The sequence below is a fragment of the Atractosteus spatula genome, chromosome 15 (assembly GCF_055471065.1).
Source record: "Atractosteus spatula isolate fAtrSpa1 chromosome 15, fAtrSpa1.hap1, whole genome shotgun sequence".
NCBI lineage: Eukaryota > Metazoa > Chordata > Actinopteri > Semionotiformes > Lepisosteidae > Atractosteus > Atractosteus spatula.
The window spans coordinates 14,568,234-14,586,992 of record NC_142720.1 but is presented as its reverse complement, the minus strand read 5'-3'; the positions used below and the strand labels follow the sequence as shown (position 1 = coordinate 14,586,992).

Here is an 18,759-nt window from a genome sequence, read left to right as displayed (position 1 = left end):
CACAGTTAGACGTTTGTAGAAGCCATCGCACTACTGCATTTAGCGTTATCACTATGAAACAAAATGACTAACTGCACTATTAACTACTGGAAAGAGTTTGTGGTTTATACTTTATGAAGTGGACTGTGTGACTAAGTACATGTGCAAAGTTCTTCTGGTATTAACATCAGTTTCCATTAGAGATACATATTCTTCAGCTTCCAGCATTCCATGGCTTGTCTGTGGAAAAAAAGTAGTTCTGACCTTGGGTTAACAACTGCAGCAATTGGTTTCCATTTGGATGTCAAGACCTTTAAAGGATCACATAAATAATGTTGATAGGGGGTGGCAACTGTTACAGGCAGTACTAAATCATCAAAGCAATGCTTTGACACCATGCATTCCAAAAAATAAAGTTTACAACTTGCAACGCACAATGGTTCCGTTTGCAGAATTGCTGTATTGTAAACTACATGTGTGGCAACCAGTGTGCTATACAGCACTATACATTCTGCACTACATATCTGTCTGGACTAGTGTTAATTTGACATGATAGGACACTCATTATCTTCGCATAAGTGGCCATGGAACATTAGCAGAAACCACCAGGAAAACTCATATTCCACTGTACATATATAACAGGATGATCATCCACTTTAATAAAAGCCCAGAAACAATCATTGTCCTTTGTCCTGTAATCCCAAAGTCAAACAAAAGACATTTTTAATTGAGACTAGTAGTATGGAAAACAAACCACAGAAACCAGATGTAAGTATGGAAGGATTAAAAGCTCTCGTTAAGAATCTAGGATTCCATAAAACAATAGAGATGCAAACCATACCCCACCCCACCCAAAGTCAGTTGTCGACTGAATGATTCCATCCGGCTTAGAAACTGACATTGACTCATTGCAAGCCTCAACAACATAGCCTGTCATAGTGTGCAGTGTGGAATGTCCAGGCTGGTAATCTTTGAGCACCTGGGACCTTCTCCCCAGAAGAACATTCTGAAGCCATTTCTGCCTGTATGAACCTCAAAGAACAAATTGGGTCTGTGGAAAATGGTGCTCCAGTTCATACCACCTACGCCAGTCAAAGACGGAAAGGGTGTTTGAGCATCATTGACCTGAAATGCACTGAGCATGTGAAGGGTTTCCTAGAATTATCTCCACAGAGGCATTATAGGAAACCCTCTTTCTCACACTTTTTAATATCGATACTGTGCCTGGAATGAGCTGAAATCTCACAGACCAGGACTGCTGATATAATCCATACAATCCATGTGTAGATGCACACAGCACTTAATATTTACATCTGGCCTGTATCTAGTGTGTATATTTACAGTATATCTAGTGTGAGGAATGGGGCCTTTTTTATACCATCTAACATCTTCTTTCTCTATCCTTTCACTTCTTTCTTTGTATATGTGTACATTATATCTACAATAGCAAGCAACCTTAAATGAGACTATTGAGGCACAAAAGTTTAATAATTAAACAACAATACCAAATGAAACTGTCCAACATTAAACCCTCATAACTAGCATTACCTGAATATCTGAGACTTTGCAGTCCTGACGTAGTCACTTTATCTGCCTTGATTTTCAGTCACCACTTCTCATTCCTTAATAATTTTTTTTGGAACATGTAGCACCCACTAGAATTATAGCTCTTAGTGTGCCAGGCAGAATGAAAACCACACTTCCATCATAGTTTATGTGGATAAACATCTTGTATTTACATTATTTTCAATAACAACATATGCACACAAACTTATCAAAACCTTCTTTTGTTTTTGTAGACAGACTTGTCATCAATGGAAAATATAATGCTTGGTTCTGTCTGTTCACACATATAAATATGTTCATGAATTTAAAAGGATTTAAATTGTTATATTAATTGATTTTAATGGAACAGCGAGTTCAAAAGTTTACTTTTTTAATCTTTAAGGACAATGTAAAACAAAGCACAGCTTTTAGGTGAGTTTATTATGTGTATTTGGGCTGTTTTCCTGCTTGGAAATCTCGTTTGCAACGATAGGTGCCAACTGATTCCAAATGTCAGTGGACTTTCTTAATCTTTTTTTTCTATAAACTTATTCAAATAATCATAATTTTAAAGAATTTATGTGTTTATCACAAACACAATTCTTAGGCCATATTCATACTGAATAGACATTTGTTCTATATATAATAGTATAACATGCAAATTTTACATACTTATGTATAGACTGAAAAATGGTTAAATCAAAGCTTGCAAACTAAATGCATATACATATATGCACCAGTCATGATCAAATTACATCACATTAAACACACACACATCCTAAATCATGTGGAAGCATGCAGCAGCTACATGAGTTTGCTTGAAGTAAAGCATGTCTCCTCACCGTGAGAGCTGAGAATTTCTGTGAGTATCCAACATGCAGAACCAGTAGTAGGAGTAACGGCTGAAACAGCATCCTGGTGGGACTCAAATGTGCAGCTCTTCAGACCCCCTCGAGGTGCTCCCCACCACCCTGCTTTTCACAGGACTTAAACCCTGCAGTCGGGCAGCTGTCAAATTCTCACTGCTAGCAGAATGATTTTCTGGATCCCCTGGTGTAATAATTTGTTTGTGTGCTTCCTCCTAAGCCAGATAAAGTTCTTTTGTTGTTCTCTTCTCTTTTTTTCCCCCTGTGTCTCTTCTTTTTGTGTCACATTGATGTTTCCCTCCTGCGTTGAGCTTTTTCACTGAGCTCTTGGCAGCCTTTCTTCAGCTTCTTCGTATTCTTTCTCTTCTCCCTTCTATTTTTCAGTCAGACCTCTTATCACGAATGCAGGATCTGCCTCTCTGGTAGGTAGGTAAGTTTTGGATAAATCTTTCATCTGCTGGAAGCCAGCACAAACACGAGAAAAGTATTTGGTTCTTTTTTTTTCTTTTGCTTTGTGTATGTGATCAGCCGCTACAGGTAATCCTTGTTCTGTTCTGTCGTTTTTTTGTTGTTGTTTAAAGAAAGGAAGAAAGCAAGCCTGTTCTCTAGCTGTACCTTTGTGTGAATGAGAAAGTGTGTGTTTGTGTGAGAGTGAAGTGCATTAATCTGTGCCTTACAGGGCTGACTGAACTATCTGACTTCTCTTTCTGTCCCTGCCTCAGTCTCTCACTCTCTCTGCTCTTTCATCCCACCAGCTGGCCACTAAAGAGTTTCTCCTCCCATGTCAACCCCTCCACATTTTTTTCACTCTTCAGCGATTACTAAATCAAAATAAAGGACAACAAATTACAGGAAAATAAAGGACAAGTTACAACCTAGCTTGCTTTATGAAAGTAAAAGCTGGCAATTTTAGTTTCTTTTTATACTTTAAGAAGTTGAATGATATTTTATTTCCTTCCTTCTGTTATTTCAGTTTGTCCCTTTTTGGCAAATAAACTATCAGCACTTCTTGCAGAACATGCTGAGCCTTTATTGCTGGTTCTCCTAGTTTGTCAAATTTAACATACAGCACACTGTGCATAAAATAAAGAACTCAAGGGATATATCTTTGTTACTGTGAATCCGATGAAAAAAACACCCAGTAATGAGGTGTTGCAAGACGTTGAATAGAAAACTCTCTGAAATATATGGCAAAGGTAGAAAACAGGCTCTCTGGCTCTAAACCTTGTAATTTATAGTCTTGTTCCTCAGTTTACTGATCTGAGAAATTAAGTATGAGCTGACCCTTCCTGTGTGAAAATAAAATGTTGACGTGCCCTAAAAAACAAGTGCTGTAATCACAGGTTTATGTCCTTTGTTTCTTGTCTACATTTTTTTTAGAAATTAATCTGGTTTTAAAAGAAACTAAAATAAAATCATAAAATAAAATATTTCTGTATCTCAATTTAAAAGAATGTTTTATTAAACTGAGAGCAAAAATCCAAAAAGCTTAAAAGGTAATTTAAGAAAATCATACTTCATGACAGTTTTCCTCAAAAGCACTATTTAATGAAGACAAATACTACCCATGTTAATATGGTATTAGTCAGAGGGAAAAAAAAGACTGGTTTTGTTAAAACTGTTTTTCTATAATAGTTTCTTTTTGTAATACTATAGTTCTTCTACTTGAGGAACGAAGATGGAAAGCTTTTATCTGATATTTTTGAAAGGAATCGCTTATTTAGAAAGATGGTCGCTACCCTGTTTGACTAGTGTTTCCTAAATTTCATTAAAATACATCAGCATATAAAACCATTAAAAAGTATGAAAGGACAAAATACTTTTAGCAGTGGACTTGCTAAGGTACAGACTTTCACAGAACACAGACAAACATCAGCCTGGTTACAAATAATTCTTTATGCAACATACAAAACACATTTTAACGTTTTTGATTTCTAAGTATCAATGCAATGACAAGTCTGGTGCACTGCCACCACACCAGTATGTATTGCTGATTAATTACATATAAAAAGCAGTGCAGAGGTGAATTTGATTCAGTTTTACAATAAAAGTGATGTATTATAGCTTAGCCTATATTCTAATCAGCATTTATTATTTTTTTCTGCAAATCTCTGAAAAAGACTAGTCTAATTATTTTTTGGGGTAAAAGGCTTTTGAGTTAAAACAAAGTATTTACACCTTTAATATTACTACTAATCATAATTTAAAACTACTATTAATAATAATAATACTGTTTCTCCTTTTGTTGTTAGTTTCCTCATCAATGTATTTCCCGATGTTCATTATATTTAGGCTACCTCTACTTTATCTGGTAGTATTTATTCGTATTTGAAACCTCTTTGTGGAAAATATAAATTAAAATTAGAATGTAGTTTATTGTACACAATAAAAAGGGGGAAATGGGGATTCGTTTAACACTTTAAAACAAGAAATTCACACAGAAGAAAGACTTAAATCTACTTTTTTCAACTACATTCGGCTCTTCGATGACTTTTAACTGTGAGCGAACGGCACCCTCTATTGGCAGACTTTAATATTGCAGTTTCCATCCTAAGGGAACATTTGTTAAAGTCTTTTAATTAAAAATAATTATTCATTACGGTTATGTAGCTCTTTTAATTCCAAGGATCCCAAAGAGACTAGAAGCACAGTATTCACTTGGATGAGCAGCCCCGCTGCACATCAGATTGAGAAGGGAAGTCAGCATTTGCTTTTCTAATTGAATTAGGAGGCCATACTGGGCAAGCCCATGGTGGAGCTTAGCCGTGACAGTGGGGTTAACAACTCCATTACCTGTAGATTTGGAGGCACCCCCACCCAGCACAAGCAATGACCTTGGTTTGACATTTCATCCAAAGTATGACACCGGCTACAGCACTGTCATTATACATTGCTTTTGAAACTGCAGCCCACTGGGAAGAGTGTCACCTGAAGCATCAAGCAGCAACTTGGATTTAATTGGAGGTCTCCCACCCCAGTACTTACCAGGCCCAGTCTTGCTGTTAATCCAGCTACTGATTTCCTATTTTAGAAGACTTGCAGCAGCCTTCAGGTTATTTTTCAAAGGGCTGTCTAAGGATGGATTACACACCTTGTGCATCTTGTCACACCTGAATTTGGGGGTGGGAGTGTGGATTAGTAGTGAAGGGCTCTGGACACCAAACCAGGAGGCCATGACGGCACTTCCAGGGTGGCACTCTGCTGTCGTCCCCTTGAGCAAAGTACTGTACTTCTCCCAGTTTGTCCCAGTAAGTGTCCTGCTGCATAACTGGGTGAAAACCAGGTTGGCAGTGTGAACTAGAGTTTAAGGTATCTGGTGAAAGAATTACAAATTATTTTGAATTTATTGATAGGAAAAAGATGTGCCCTGTTCATGTGGTAAATCCTGAAGAATAACATTAATAATAATTATTATTAATATAATATTGATAATATTGAATAGGCACAGAAACCATTACCCCAGTAGATTTCTTCAGTCTTAATGTAGAAACTTGAACCACAAGAAACAAGTGGATACTATGTGAAAGTGTGGAAGTGTATTTAAAGTGAGCCATCATTTCTAAAGAAAGGGCAATATTTTATAACAAAAAGCCAACATGTGTACTTGCTGTACAAGATGACAATGCATACATTACCTTGTATCTTGTAGTGGTTTTATTTAATAGAAAGATAATAGTGGGTGTTATCTTCCGAAGCTGAAAACATACCTCGATATTATGTGCTTAAGGTAGAACTCCTACAATCTGTAACATTCAAGAGCAAAGAGTTTTCGCCACCGACGTACAGTAATTATGATGTTCCCATCACAGTAACATAACAATTCATTTGGGAGTCTGGGAGTCTCAGATTCTAGATTGCTATTGCTTAGAATTACACTGTGGTAATTGTAGCAAGACTAGCATATATCACCTTTCAGAAAGTATAACGGTAATACATGTGGGATCATTGATATACAGTATGATTTACTGTTATACCAAACGATACTGTTTTTGATCAGATGTACATTTTTATGCTCGATTAACTGTAAAATGTATCTGACGACTTTCTAAACGTAGCCATGTAAAGCATGTTGCCTTTTCCAATACCATTAACATTTCACGCAACAATGGAGCCTGTCCTTTATTTCGGATGTGACTGTGAATTCGAGGCTCATTGTGGAGCTGAATCGCGGTATTTTCCATTGTATAGCAATAAGTGGTACACTTCACACTTCCCACGCCTCTGTCGATGTTCCAATAGCTCTTAGGATTAGGCAGTTTCACGACAACGTAATTGTTCTGTTAGTATACATAATTCATTTTTGTGTAGATTGTGTGTAACACATTAGGTTTAAACTGATGAGTATAGCTGACATTCTTACATGCATTTACATTGAATTTTGCACAGATTGACTATTTATTATTTTAAACCGTGCATTGGCAACAACGTATGTGATAATGTCCGTGCAAGTACAGGTATGGAAATAAGTTTGCATAAATAGCTTGATTTACCAGCGAGACTTAGAACTTGACCAGGTGCGCTAGCAGGCAGAAGCGGTTACATGCACTCTATCGTTTTGAATACACAGCTGTGGCAACGTAGTGCTTCTTGAGAAACTGCGTGGCTGTGTACACTCTTCAGTTTGTGGATGCTTGACCTGGTAACGTTTTTCCCATAAAAGTTCACGCAGACGTCGAACTTGATTTGCAATATGGGCAATCGATGTAAATCTTGGTGCGGTGAAGACGCCTTGATTATATAGTAAAACTTGTCAACTTCATTGGTATCATTCTAAAAAGAGTCTGAATTCCTGTCTGCATCCTCGCCGACCCCGTCTCGCTACAGTATCTATTGTGTTCCTACTATTGGCAAATTAAACCACGACGTAATGCAGGGGAAAGTGCCACAATCAACAACACATACAGCAAGTACAAATAACAGCTAGTTGCTAAAAACATTTCCTCTTCTTTTAGAAATAGAGGGAATAGGGGAAGGTCAGCACCTGATTGTTTCCAGTGCTAGAAAACGGAGAATCGACTGTGCTTGTTATTCCAAAAACAATTCTTAAGACAATTAAATTAAATTTGCCTAAGCATATGTCTCGTTTCCGACTTTGACAGTAACATTACTGTGAAATAACGGGAGAAAACAAGATGTCCTTTGGATAAATCGTATATTTTGAATAGCTCATTGTGAGCCTCGGGTCTGCATATCCCTGTTCACGCCACAGTGATGCAGAGAGAGAATTGGCGAACTTATTATTTTATTTCTCATGTGTTGAAAATAAAATTAAAAGAACCATTAAGGCAAATACAACTTTCATTTTATGTCTTTGTAAGTAAAATATGCGTCAAGATTATAAAGCACATGTATTACACTGTACTACAACTTACTGGTTTCACAGCAAAACCTGTTTTTACACTACCTGCTGTCACAATACCGTATTTTTTAACATCGTAAAACTCAAAGGGCAGTCAATTGTATTCACTTATTCTTCGATTACAATCTCTCTACGAACAGCGCCCCCATGATCGAGTCTGCGCTGAACGGTAGTTTTAACACAAGCAAAAAGTACCATGGCCGGTTCCACCACAATCCCAGAATGCACAGCACGTCGGGTTTTACTCCGGAAGTGAAGGCCCTTTTTTCCTCTTTCCTGTGCACGTTATGTGTGTTGCGTGGTTGGATTCTTCTTTGCTGGAATCTGTTACAGACTGAAAGGGTACCAATCCTAAAACCATGTCATACCAGAACGAGGACGTAGAAGGAGATGTAAGTGCTGTGAATGACGCTGTGCCCATTCTGGAAAAGGTCGGATAGTGCACATGAAAGAATCACTCTCCTAAATAGAGTTGCCGGCAGGCGGAGGCCCGCGGCATAAAGTGGTTATCTTCAAATTGTTACATACAGTAAGGTACATACAGACGAGCGTGTACTTGGAAAGAAATACATAGGTTTATCGTTTTTATAGTTCCGATGTATAGTCTACCCGTTTGACAAAATATAACGAGCATTGTTTTAGATGGTCAACTACCTCATACGTTAGTTTATACCTAATCATGTGTGTTCGGGTGCATTTGTGAATGAACTGTGTTGTTCCCTGTGAATGTTGGTAAATATTGCATTTGACACTTGCGAATTCCAAATGTTTAAAACGTTTTTAAGTAAAACGGGGGTGTTGACTGATGTTAGACTATTTAACAGCTCTAAAATGGACTGTCTGCATTTTCCTTTGCGGAATTTATCAGCTCTGTTTTTTATTCTTTTGGCAGTATGATCCCTACTCTTACTCCAGTGACTACGACTTGCACACTGGTGAGTGTTTTAAGAGTAAAAAAACGTAAGCTCTCAGCTCATTCATCCCCAACAGTGATTCAATTCAATTAAAAGTAGTTTATTCCAGCTGCCAGCAGCCATATCAGCCTGCAACTCACAACTGGCAACTCACTGAAGCTAAGTAGGTGTGAGCCTGGTCAGTACCTGGATTGGAGACCTCTTGGGAAAAACAAAGGTTGCTTTGTTAGTGGGGCCAACAGGGGGCGCTCACCCTACGGTCTATGTGGGTCTTAATGCCCCAGTATAGTGACGGGGACACTATACTGTAAAAAAAGGCGCTGTCCTTCGGATGAGACGTAAAACTGCGGTCCTGACTCTCTGTGGTCATTAAAAATCCCAGGGCATTTCCCGAAAAGAGTAGGGATGTAACGCCGCTGTCCTGGCCAAATTTCCCATTGGCCCTTACCAATCATGGCCTCCTAATAATCCCCATCTATGAATTGGCTTCATTACTCTGTTCTCCTCCCCACCGATAGGTGATGTGTGGGGAGTATACTGGCGCACTATGGCTGCCATCACCACATCAGGTGGATGCTGCACATTGGTGGTGGTGGAGGGGAGTCCCCATTACCTGTAAAGCGCTTTGAGTGGAGTGTCCAGAAAAGTGCTAAATAAGTGTAAGAATTATTATTATTCTTATTATTCATTCCCAGGGGTTGAATGTAAGATTCATGTAGGGCCCGATCTCAATCTGTATTTTGTTTGTCTAGTGATACTCTCACAGTGTTGTATTAAAGTATTTATTTTTATATCTTTTCATCTGTATATATTGTAATGAACACATTTGCAAAGCTGACTACTGGTAATATTTGTACACTACATTTGTCTTTCTTATGTTGTCTCTCAGGTGACCCTAAAGCAGACCTGGCTTATGAGCGTCAGTATGAGCAGCAGACCTACCATGTCATTCCAGAAGTGATAAAAAACTTCCTGCAGTACTTTCACAAGACGATCTCAGACCTCATTGATCAGAAGGTTTATGAGCTGCAAGCCAATCGAGTGTCCAGCGAGAGCATTGAGCAGAAGATTTATGAGATTCAGGATGTATATGAGAACAGGTATCAGAAGGTTCTAGTACACATGCTCACTGAGAGTACACAAACCGTTACAAGCAAAAACATGTTTTTGAATAGGAAAAGGCAGAAATGTATATGCCTGCTTTGGCTCAGAAGCATCTGAGAACAAGCACAATAGAAAACAGTCCATCAAAGCTTACAGATTCCTCAGATGTCAATAAGTGTTATGTGGTTCTTAAAAAATCCCAGTTTATGAGCTTAAGCACTATGTTTTGGGAAACACTAGTCTTAGTACGGAAGAAAAATGGCTTTGGTAGTTATTGCATGTGCTCTTAGTAAATTTGTGGCTCCCTGTCTTCTGCTTGGTGATTCACCTGCTGTAAACGGTTTGTCTTTCAAGTTCTTTCTCTTAATGCCATGTTGCCTCTTTCTTTCCAAAATTGCTCATTTTTTATGTTTTATTTGTTTCCATTTTTTAATTAGACATACTACTCTGAAAAGCCAGGTGTTACAGGTGTTTTTACTTGTGTCCTTTGTTTATGTGTAGTGTTTCAAACAGAGGTGGCTTGCAGTTGTTAAATGAAGGTCTGTGTACCTATAACACTTCTTTCCCTCTTCTCTGTAGCTGGAATAAGCTGACTGACAGATTTTTCAAGACCTCCCCATGGCCAGAAGCTGAGGCCATAGCCTCCCTTGTGGGAAATGGTAAGTATGCATTAGCCTAAAAAATCTTCTGCTTTTCATTTTTTGCATTTTGTTTTTGATATTTTTCTATCAGAATAATAATTGATTAGCAATAGTGTCTGCTGAAGCTGTGTAAAAGATGGTTTAATTTTGAACATTAACCCTTACCCATATCAGAAAGAGTAATACAAAAGGTAATAATATTAACTATTAAGTTTTGTTCTTCTTGATATGGTAAAAACGTTTTTAGTAAGAATGCTGATGTAAGTAAAATGTACATCGAGGAGATTGTGAGGCACACTATCAGTTCCTGTCAGGGTGTATAACACTGTAGCACAACTAACTGATTGGTAAGGCTATTTTAAAATAATGTATTTTTGAATCACAGAAGTGCTTAATCCTCACTCAGGAAAACAAGGTAAGAGTGATGCTAAGAAATAACATATTTATAAGCCATTTTACAATGTTAACCTCAAAATAGAACAACAGTTAGAAATACCACATTTATAAGACTGTTGTAATTTAAATTAGGACTCTTTTTGCTAGAATTCATGCATCTTCCTTAAAGCAATCAGGTTTCTAAATGTATGTACTTTTGGAGCTTTTGTGTGAATCCCGCAAGGTTAGTGGCTAAGCTGGTGTGGCATGTGCAGATAACTTTATGAGAAGATAATTCAGCATCTTAGGTTCTTTTAAACAGTATTTGTCATTTTAAGCTGAATAATGTCCTTGTGTTTTATTTATACCTCATTGTAAAAGTAGTGTTTAGATTGTGTGACAGCATCTTTTTCATACTTAATAAAATTGTAGCTCGTATAATAAAAAAAATAGACTTCAGCAATCACTTCTAATTATTTCCAGACTGTTTTAAAATGGCTTTGTTTTCTCTCAGATGCAGTGTTCCTGATTCTCTATAAAGAACTGTACTACAGACACATCTATGCAAAAGTCAGCGTGAGTCATCCTGTCTTTCCTTTGTATATTGTAGAGAAAGATTTAATAAATTATTAAGCTGAATATTCAGAAATAATTAAAAGTATCCTAAATGTCTTGCATAGTTTGCAAAGTATATGCAGTTCTCTAATTTAGGTAAACATTAACATTTCTGAAGAAAATGGAAGTGCAGAAGGCATGCATTTTAGTCCTTTTTAATTTGCTGTATAAACATAATTGAATAAAATAACAATCTTTTATGAAATACATAGAGCTGGATTCAGGGCTAAAGAGCAGTGAATTTGAGTTTGAGACATTTTTATAAAGGTTTCTGCCAACATGTTGGCGATTTTAGTCAAAAGTCATTTGTATACCATATGTTAAATCAGCAGTGCTAAGCACTAATCAGAAATTGTTTTGCAGGGAGGACCAACACTGGACCAGAGGTTTGAGTCCTATTACAATTACTGCAATCTCTTCAACTACATTCTGAGTGAGTTTTCATATGGGAACTTTTGCAGCTATTTTCTTTAGGAGCTATACCAAATAGTAGTACCATTTTGGTCTTAGATTTGTCTTCTAAAGTTTTTATTTTGGCTCTTACATGTGGTATGATGTTTTTGTGTTTACTTCAACTTACTACTGCTACAAGTTGGAAAAAACTATTTAATACTTTGTGCAGTGTATGTCGCAATCTTATTAGAAATTATCTCAAAGAACCATTTTTTTTCTAAAATGGCCATTTAAATCAAAGTTTTGATGAAAAAAAAATCTGGCTCAAACCTAAAGTGGTCAGATGAAGCTGATCAGATTTGAAATTCAGAAGATTGAACATCTGAGATGCTGCTGTGAGGTGATGAGGCTTACGTGTCCTGCTTTCAAACAATTCTCCTGATATTTCTGCAATTGTTAGCATATAGCTGTCAGTAGTGTGAAGTACTCCTTTCCCTTGATACTGTGTGCACAGTTCTCTTACCTGACATGCCTCTCTGAATGCCAATCCCTCAGATGCAGATGGCCCTGCTCCACTGGAGCTCCCTAATCAGTGGCTATGGGATATCATTGATGAGTTCATCTATCAGGTAAACCTGCTAGTTGGCTGCATTGGAAATTCCACAATGTTTTTTTTTTTTGCCTTTTGCTTAGTTTTTCCACATTTGTTTTCATTTCAGTGATTGTTTGTCTCTGTGCTTCAGTTCCAGTCATTCAGCCAGTATCGCTGCAAGACCGCAAAGAAATCTGAAGAAGAGCTGGAGTTTTTGAGGAACAACCCCAAAATCTGGAATGTGCATAGTGTGCTGAATGTGCTGCACTCTCTGGTTGACAAGAGTAACATCAACAGACAACTGGAGGTGTACACCAGTGGGGGTAAGTACACCTGAAAACGATGAAGGAGCCTATGCAGTCCAATAATTGTGGCAATGAGGAGCAAACGGATGAACATCCATTATTATATGAAATGAGAGGAAACTTTTTTTAAGGACATAATTGCTTATAGAGGGTTATCATCTAGGTGTTGATGTATATTAATGAATTACCATCAATTTACCTTACCTCGCCAAACTGTTTGCAATTGCATGGTGGCAGTCTCACAGCTCCAAGTTCCTGTTATATTCCAGCTTTGGGTGTCTATTTGTGTAATTTGCGTGTTCTCTAAAGCTCATGGTTTTTGTGGCAGATTCTTCAGTTTTCTCTTCTCTTCCAAAAATCAGCAAATTAGGTTTGATTGGTTACTCTAAATTATAGCTTTTGAGGGAGGTATTTATTCCTCTGTATGATTTAGTAGACAAGCAGGCCTTTTTGAAGCTGTTCTGATGTTCAGAGAAATACCTCATACTGCTGTGACTCTGTCCTGTGGTCTGTCTTCATGATGAGTTTTATTTTGCCTGTCAAACTGTAGATACTTTGTTTTCTCTAGGTTTGGGAATATTTTTGTTTTTGTGAATACTTTTTTTTCTGAGCTAAGACGAGGCTACTGTACAGTTTTTATCTTTTTCTTTGATTTGAGATTTAATTAATTTTGACATTAAAAACATTAGAATGGTTATAAGTGAGAGGAGGCCATTCAGCCTAATATCTTAGCCATTGGTCATTAAAAGCCTGTTGACATAAGGATCTCATCCAGCTATTTTCTGAAAGAAAGCAAGAGTATCAAAGTCCTTACTTACACAAGGATTGATTCAGTGGGCATCAGGTCCTTTTTAATGATTGTTCTTTCTGATACAATCAATATCAAGAATATAAGAAATGTTAGAAATAAGGGAATTCTGCCTGTCTAGCTCGGTTGGATTTTAGTAGGTGATTGATTCTAAGAAGTTTCTTCAAGCCAGCCAGGGTACTGCTTTCAACAACATGGATGGCTAGCTTGTTCCAGGTTTCTCAACTATTTGTGTAAGGAAGTGCCTCCTGTTCAGCTTTAAATGCATTTCCCAGTACATCTGTTCAGGAATAAAAAGATTATTCTTTTCATCTATCATTGTGGTTCATTTCTTTAAATTAGAAATGTACTGGTTGCTCTTCTTTAGGCTGATTGTAGAGCAGCAGTGTCATTTGTGTTTGGGGTATGCCATTGTATCATAGCAAATCCCACATAATACAGTAAGGTGCAGAAGAGTGCAGCAGGGGAATATAGCAAACCTAACCCTTGTTTTTCATTTTCAAAATAGGTACCTTGTTTGTCTTTGTATGTCTGAGTCTCTTAAGCCCCTGTTGGGATTAATCAGTGGTGTCTTTGTTTGTAGGAGACCCTGAGAGTGTTGCTGGGGAGTATGGCCGGCACTCACTGTATAAGATGCTGGGATATTTCAGTCTGGTGGGTCTCCTGAGGCTTCATTCTCTACTGGGCGATTATTACCAGGCTATCAAAGTGCTGGAAAACATTGAACTAAATAAAAAGGTATGTTGTAGACACAGAAACGCTTATAGACCAAATTATATGTATATGTATGTATAGATTCACATTTGGTCTTGGCACCATTAAAATTGTTATAGTTATTAACTTTGAAGAATGGAGGGAGAGATCACTGTCAGTAAGTACTTGTGTCAAAAAGCATTTTTCAGTTGAATGCAGATTAGTTTGCAGATAGTTTTCAATTTTAGGAATAGATCAGTATAACATTTGAATTAGGAATATGTTTCTGAAAGCTCTGGTTAAATTGAATTAGCATGCAGAGTTTCAAGGCACTGGGCATTTACATGTTAACTGTAAAACCACAGCTTCGGAGCTTGATGCTTCATACTGTTGCTGTACTTCAGAGGTCACAAATCAGATTTCTGAAGGACCCGTTGGTTTATATATTTCTGTTTAGCACATAATGCATAAATTACTAAAATGTGTATTTAAGATACAATCGTTCAAGTAGGTAGCTGCGTCAGCATGCGTAGGCTGCAAATGAACAGGTAGCGGGTTTATTCCATGCTGAAAAGAAAGGAAACGGCTGTGGAGCCTTCTTCAGGGCACCCTGAATAAACCCGCTACCTGTTCCTTTAAAATACAATAGCATTTTAAAATAGTCTTACAAGAAATTAGTTTTCAGTGCTGCTTCCTTTTTCCAAATATTATAGCGTGCTGGGAAGGCCTTCAGTGTGGTTATGCTGGAACAGATGAGTTTCAGTTAATTTGAACCATAGAGATCTTTTACACAGATGAATTTTGGATTGTAGAGGTTTTTTTTCTGATTCACAAATTACAAAATTGCTGCAAAATGGGTTAGGTTTGCCACATGCCTCCCTCATAGGGAGCAGCAGGGTAGTCAAGGTCTGTTTATAACCAACTGGCACCAGTCTGTGTGACATCCATCACTGACATTTCATTCTTGTTTATCCAGCCTCAGTGCTGCTCAGTGCTCCTTTCCAGGATTATTAAAGCTCTCGGATGTCTTTTAAAGACATTTCCTCTGATTCCTGGCATTAATGAAGGCTTTTTTTTCCTGGCTACTCTGCCAGTCTGTGTACTGCATGTTGGTACCATTCAAACACTAATTCCACCAGAGCTGAGTACCGCTGTATACACTGAAGACTGGGATATAATAGATTTGCTGGGTTTGGAAGTGAAATCAACTGGCTTCAAACATAATTTTCTTTTAATTTATTCAGTCTGCACTGATTCTTCTCATTCTTCTATCTTGTGCAAACAATCATGAGCAATTTACATCTCTCCAGACCTTCTTGAAAAAGTCTATTTATACTTAGTATGATTAACGTGTAATCATCCCATATTGAAAAACGTATGGAGCATATAATTATGTGAAACTGTTTTGTGTATTACTAAGTTGTGTACTTAACCAATCTCTCAATTGTGTGGTGCAGAGCATGTACTCCCGTGTCCCAGAGTGTCAAATCACCACCTATTACTATGTGGGTTTTGCCTATCTGATGATGCGACGCTACCAAGATGCCATCAGAGTGTTTGCGAACATCCTGCTCTACATACAGAGGACTAGGAACATGTTCCAGCGATCAACATACAAATACGAGATGGTCAGTGTCTTAGGAGTGTTTGTGTGTTGACACCTGTTTGTATTATTGAGTCCACAGTGTCTTGAGTAAGCATTTCCAAATCACTAAATGCATTCCTTATGCAGGGTAGATTGGTCAGTGTATTATTATAGTTCAGGTGGGTAGCTGCGTCAGCATGCGTAGGCTGCAAAGGAACAAGTAATAGGTTTATTCCATGCTGAAAAAAAAGAAGAAAGAGAAGACAACGTTTCGGCCGTGGAGCCTTCTTCAGGTGTCAGCCCACCTGAAGAAGGCTCCACAGCCGAAACGTTGTGTACTCTTCCTTCTTTTTTTTCAGCATGGAATAAACCTATTACTTGTTCCTTTGCAGTGTATTATTATGCTTCTCTCACTGTGGATTGTGTGCTCAATTCAATTGATAGATGTATCTTGGTTTGAAAGCATATCACTGTAGAATTTCTGTTTTCTAGATTAATAAACAAAATGAACAGATGCACGGTCTTCTGGCCATTGCTCTCACAATGTATCCCATGAGGATTGATGAAAGTATTCACACCCAGCTGAGGGAGAAGTATGGGGACAAGATGCTACGCATGCAGAAAGGGTAAGTCTAAATAACTGTATGTTTATTTGTCAGACTTCATCATACTTACAGATGCTTATCACATAGGTTGTGTAACACAATCAGAACTTGGCATCCACCAACTGTTTGTGAATTTGTGTTGCTTCTTAAGGTTTAAGGGGTTGACAGTACTTTGTATTGAAGCTTTAGTATCATTGCAGTAGTGCTGTATGTGCTCTTATTGTTCTACTTCATTGGTCCTCAGTGATCTCCAGGTGTTCGAAGAGCTGTTCAGTTTTGCCTGTCCCAAGTTCCTCTCCCCTGTCGTTCCAAACTACGACACTGTGCATCCCAACTACCACAAAGAGCCCTTCCAGCAGCAGCTGAAAGTCTTTGCTGAGGAGGTACAGCAGCAGGCTCAGCTCTCCACCATTCGCAGGTATAGTTTGCATTTATTATGGTGTAATTTTTGTTCTCTTTGAGCCTAGTTGTCCACATGCTTGTGGACAGACTATTGTATGTGAAACCATGATTAACATTACCATTTTACAACATTTTCAAGTTGTTTAATGTACAATAATGCTGTTTATAGCCCGGCAGAGTAGCAGTTTTTCAACTATGCATTTGCATTGAGGTGTTGGTTTCCCTAGCTAAGATTATTTTTTCATTTCAAGGGTTTCTGGCTGTCAGTTATGAAGGCGTCATTTGTCTTAGTGTAATATTTTCTCATCCTTGCTCAAAAGCTGTGTCCTGTGATTTAGTGAGGGTGTACTAAGTTTCAGTTAATAAGCATGATAAATGACAGACTATACCAGTAACCTTCAGATTAGTTTGACCTGTGTGCTGTTGCTCAAAATGTTAGAATTGTGCTGTCACTGCTTGATATCATTACAATTTAACCTGTCTTTTCCCTAGTTTTCTAAAGCTGTATACTACTATGCCAGTGGCAAAACTGGCAGGATTTTTGGATATGTCGGAGCAAGAGTTTCGGATCCAGCTGCTGGTGTTCAAGCACAAGATGAAGAACCTGGTGTGGACCAGTGGGATCTCGGCTCTTGACGGGGAGTTTCAGTCTGCTTCCGAGGTCGACTTCTACATAGATAAGGTCTGTAGATGTGCAGGGATAGCACTGTCTCTGAAGAATCTCTGGAAAGCCCCGGTGTCAATTTATGATAACGTGTTAGTCTTTGAGGGATGTTAGTTTAAACTCTTAAGTGAATGGCATCCCATAGGTTCCACTCTGACTTATTAATTAAGTGGAAATGTTTTTAAAGTCAGCAAAGCTGCTTTTGCCATTTTTGATTTTGGCCTGTTTACATTTTGTTGGCGATTTTTGTTTTTTAGGATATGATTCACATTGCAGACACCAAAGTAGCTCGGCGGTATGGAGATTTCTTCATCAGACAAATTCACAAATTTGAAGAGGTAAGAAAAATCTTTTTTACTTTTGACTTCCAAATTAAGAAATCACAAACCTTGCTTAGTGACACAATACTGTTTCTTTTTAAACTGTTAAATATTAAGTTATTTTTTTAATCTTTATTAGCATGTACTGATTTCCAAATTACCTGCAGTGCAAGATTCCAAACAGCTGTTATTTTACTTGCAGCTGAAATAAGACTGCCTGTTAGGTTTTAAACTATGCTAAGAACATGCCTCGTACTTCCCTGATATAACTTGTCCCATTTTTCCATATAGCTGAATCGCACTCTGAAGAAAATGTCAGTGGCTACAACTCCCGGGAGCTCCAGCACCACTAACAACCCTGCCTCCCGTGCCACTTAAACTGATAGAGGGCTTTGGTCCTCTGAGCAGTGGAGTATGAGACTGGTTTTGCTAATCGAAGAATAATGTAAGCCTCAGTCACACATTAAAAAAAAATAAAGCTAAAAAAAGAGGATGGCATAGTTGAGTCTTTCTTCTTGGCAGATCGCATTAAGGCATTGCTCGTGCTATGTAGTGTTATGGTATGATTTACCGGACCCGGCTCCCATATTGTTACATCAGTGGTGTAGGGTACAGCAGATCTGTGGCAATATTTCACAATACATAATACAAAAATATTGAATTGGAGATGCGTGTAATGCTAAGATTCATTGTTTAGACTCTTTAAGTTTTCATTCTCATATTTTGTACAGCTTTTGTGCACAGTTGAGTAACTGCGGGTTTTTACTTTGTTATTTCAAGGTTACAGCTAAGTTGAATTGACAGCTCAGCAGTGACAGCTTAGACAGCAGTGGTGGTTGGTTGAATTAAATAAGTAAAAGGTGGTTAGCAAGGGGCTGAGTAGTTGTTCAAGTCCTCAAAGAAGCTTGTGATAGGTTTTTGCAAATAAAATTGTGATAATTGATGAGATGGTAAAGGTTGTTCTGTAAGTCATACTAGAGCGAGAGTTAGCCAT

The 18,759-nt window shown here is 37.9% G+C and overlaps 2 protein-coding genes across 6 annotated transcripts in view; one reads left to right on the top strand and one right to left on the bottom strand.

Annotated features, from left to right (window-relative positions):
* Window positions 1-3,082, bottom strand: part of smoc2 (SPARC related modular calcium binding 2) — a 36,015-nt gene extending 32,933 nt beyond the window's left edge. For all 4 annotated transcript variants that reach the window (XM_088934320.1, XM_088934322.1, XM_088934321.1 and 1 more), the window contains exon 1: window positions 2,367-3,082. In XM_088934320.1, the coding sequence (XP_088790446.1) occupies window positions 2,367-2,438 (72 nt within the window). In that variant the 5' untranslated portion in view covers window positions 2,439-3,082. The remainder of the gene's footprint in view (window positions 1-2,366) is intronic.
* A 4,910-nt stretch (window positions 3,083-7,992) lies between these two features.
* Window positions 7,993-18,253, top strand: eif3l (eukaryotic translation initiation factor 3 subunit L). 2 transcript variants are annotated; one of them, XM_088933750.1, is made up of 16 exons: window positions 7,993-8,141; window positions 8,642-8,684; window positions 9,553-9,763; window positions 10,347-10,426; window positions 10,794-10,823; window positions 11,298-11,359; window positions 11,762-11,831; window positions 12,347-12,420; window positions 12,535-12,706; window positions 14,080-14,234; window positions 15,647-15,817; window positions 16,267-16,400; window positions 16,624-16,797; window positions 17,274-17,463; window positions 17,703-17,783; window positions 18,057-18,253. In XM_088933750.1, the coding sequence occupies exons 1-16, from the start codon at window positions 8,109-8,111 to the stop codon at window positions 18,141-18,143; spliced, it is 1,767 nt and encodes a 588-aa protein (XP_088789876.1). In that variant the 5' UTR covers window positions 7,993-8,108; the 3' UTR covers window positions 18,144-18,253. The 2 variants fall into 2 exon arrangements, with proteins under 2 accessions (XP_088789876.1, XP_088789877.1); XM_088933751.1 differs by lacking the exon at window positions 10,794-10,823.
* Window positions 18,254-18,759: the final 506 nt, after the last annotated feature.

Bases quoted from the DNA above. Each gene is read 5' to 3' on its own strand.
- eif3l (XM_088933750.1), top strand. From the start codon at position 8,109: ATGTCATACCAGAACGAGGACGTAGAAGGAGAT. The intron at 8,685-9,552 runs GTGAGTGTTTTA...GTTGTCTCTCAG, and splicing joins TGACTACGACTTGCACACTG to GTGACCCTAAAGCAGACCTG. The intron at 12,707-14,079 runs GTAAGTACACCT...CTTTGTTTGTAG, and splicing joins GGAGGTGTACACCAGTGGGG to GAGACCCTGAGAGTGTTGCT.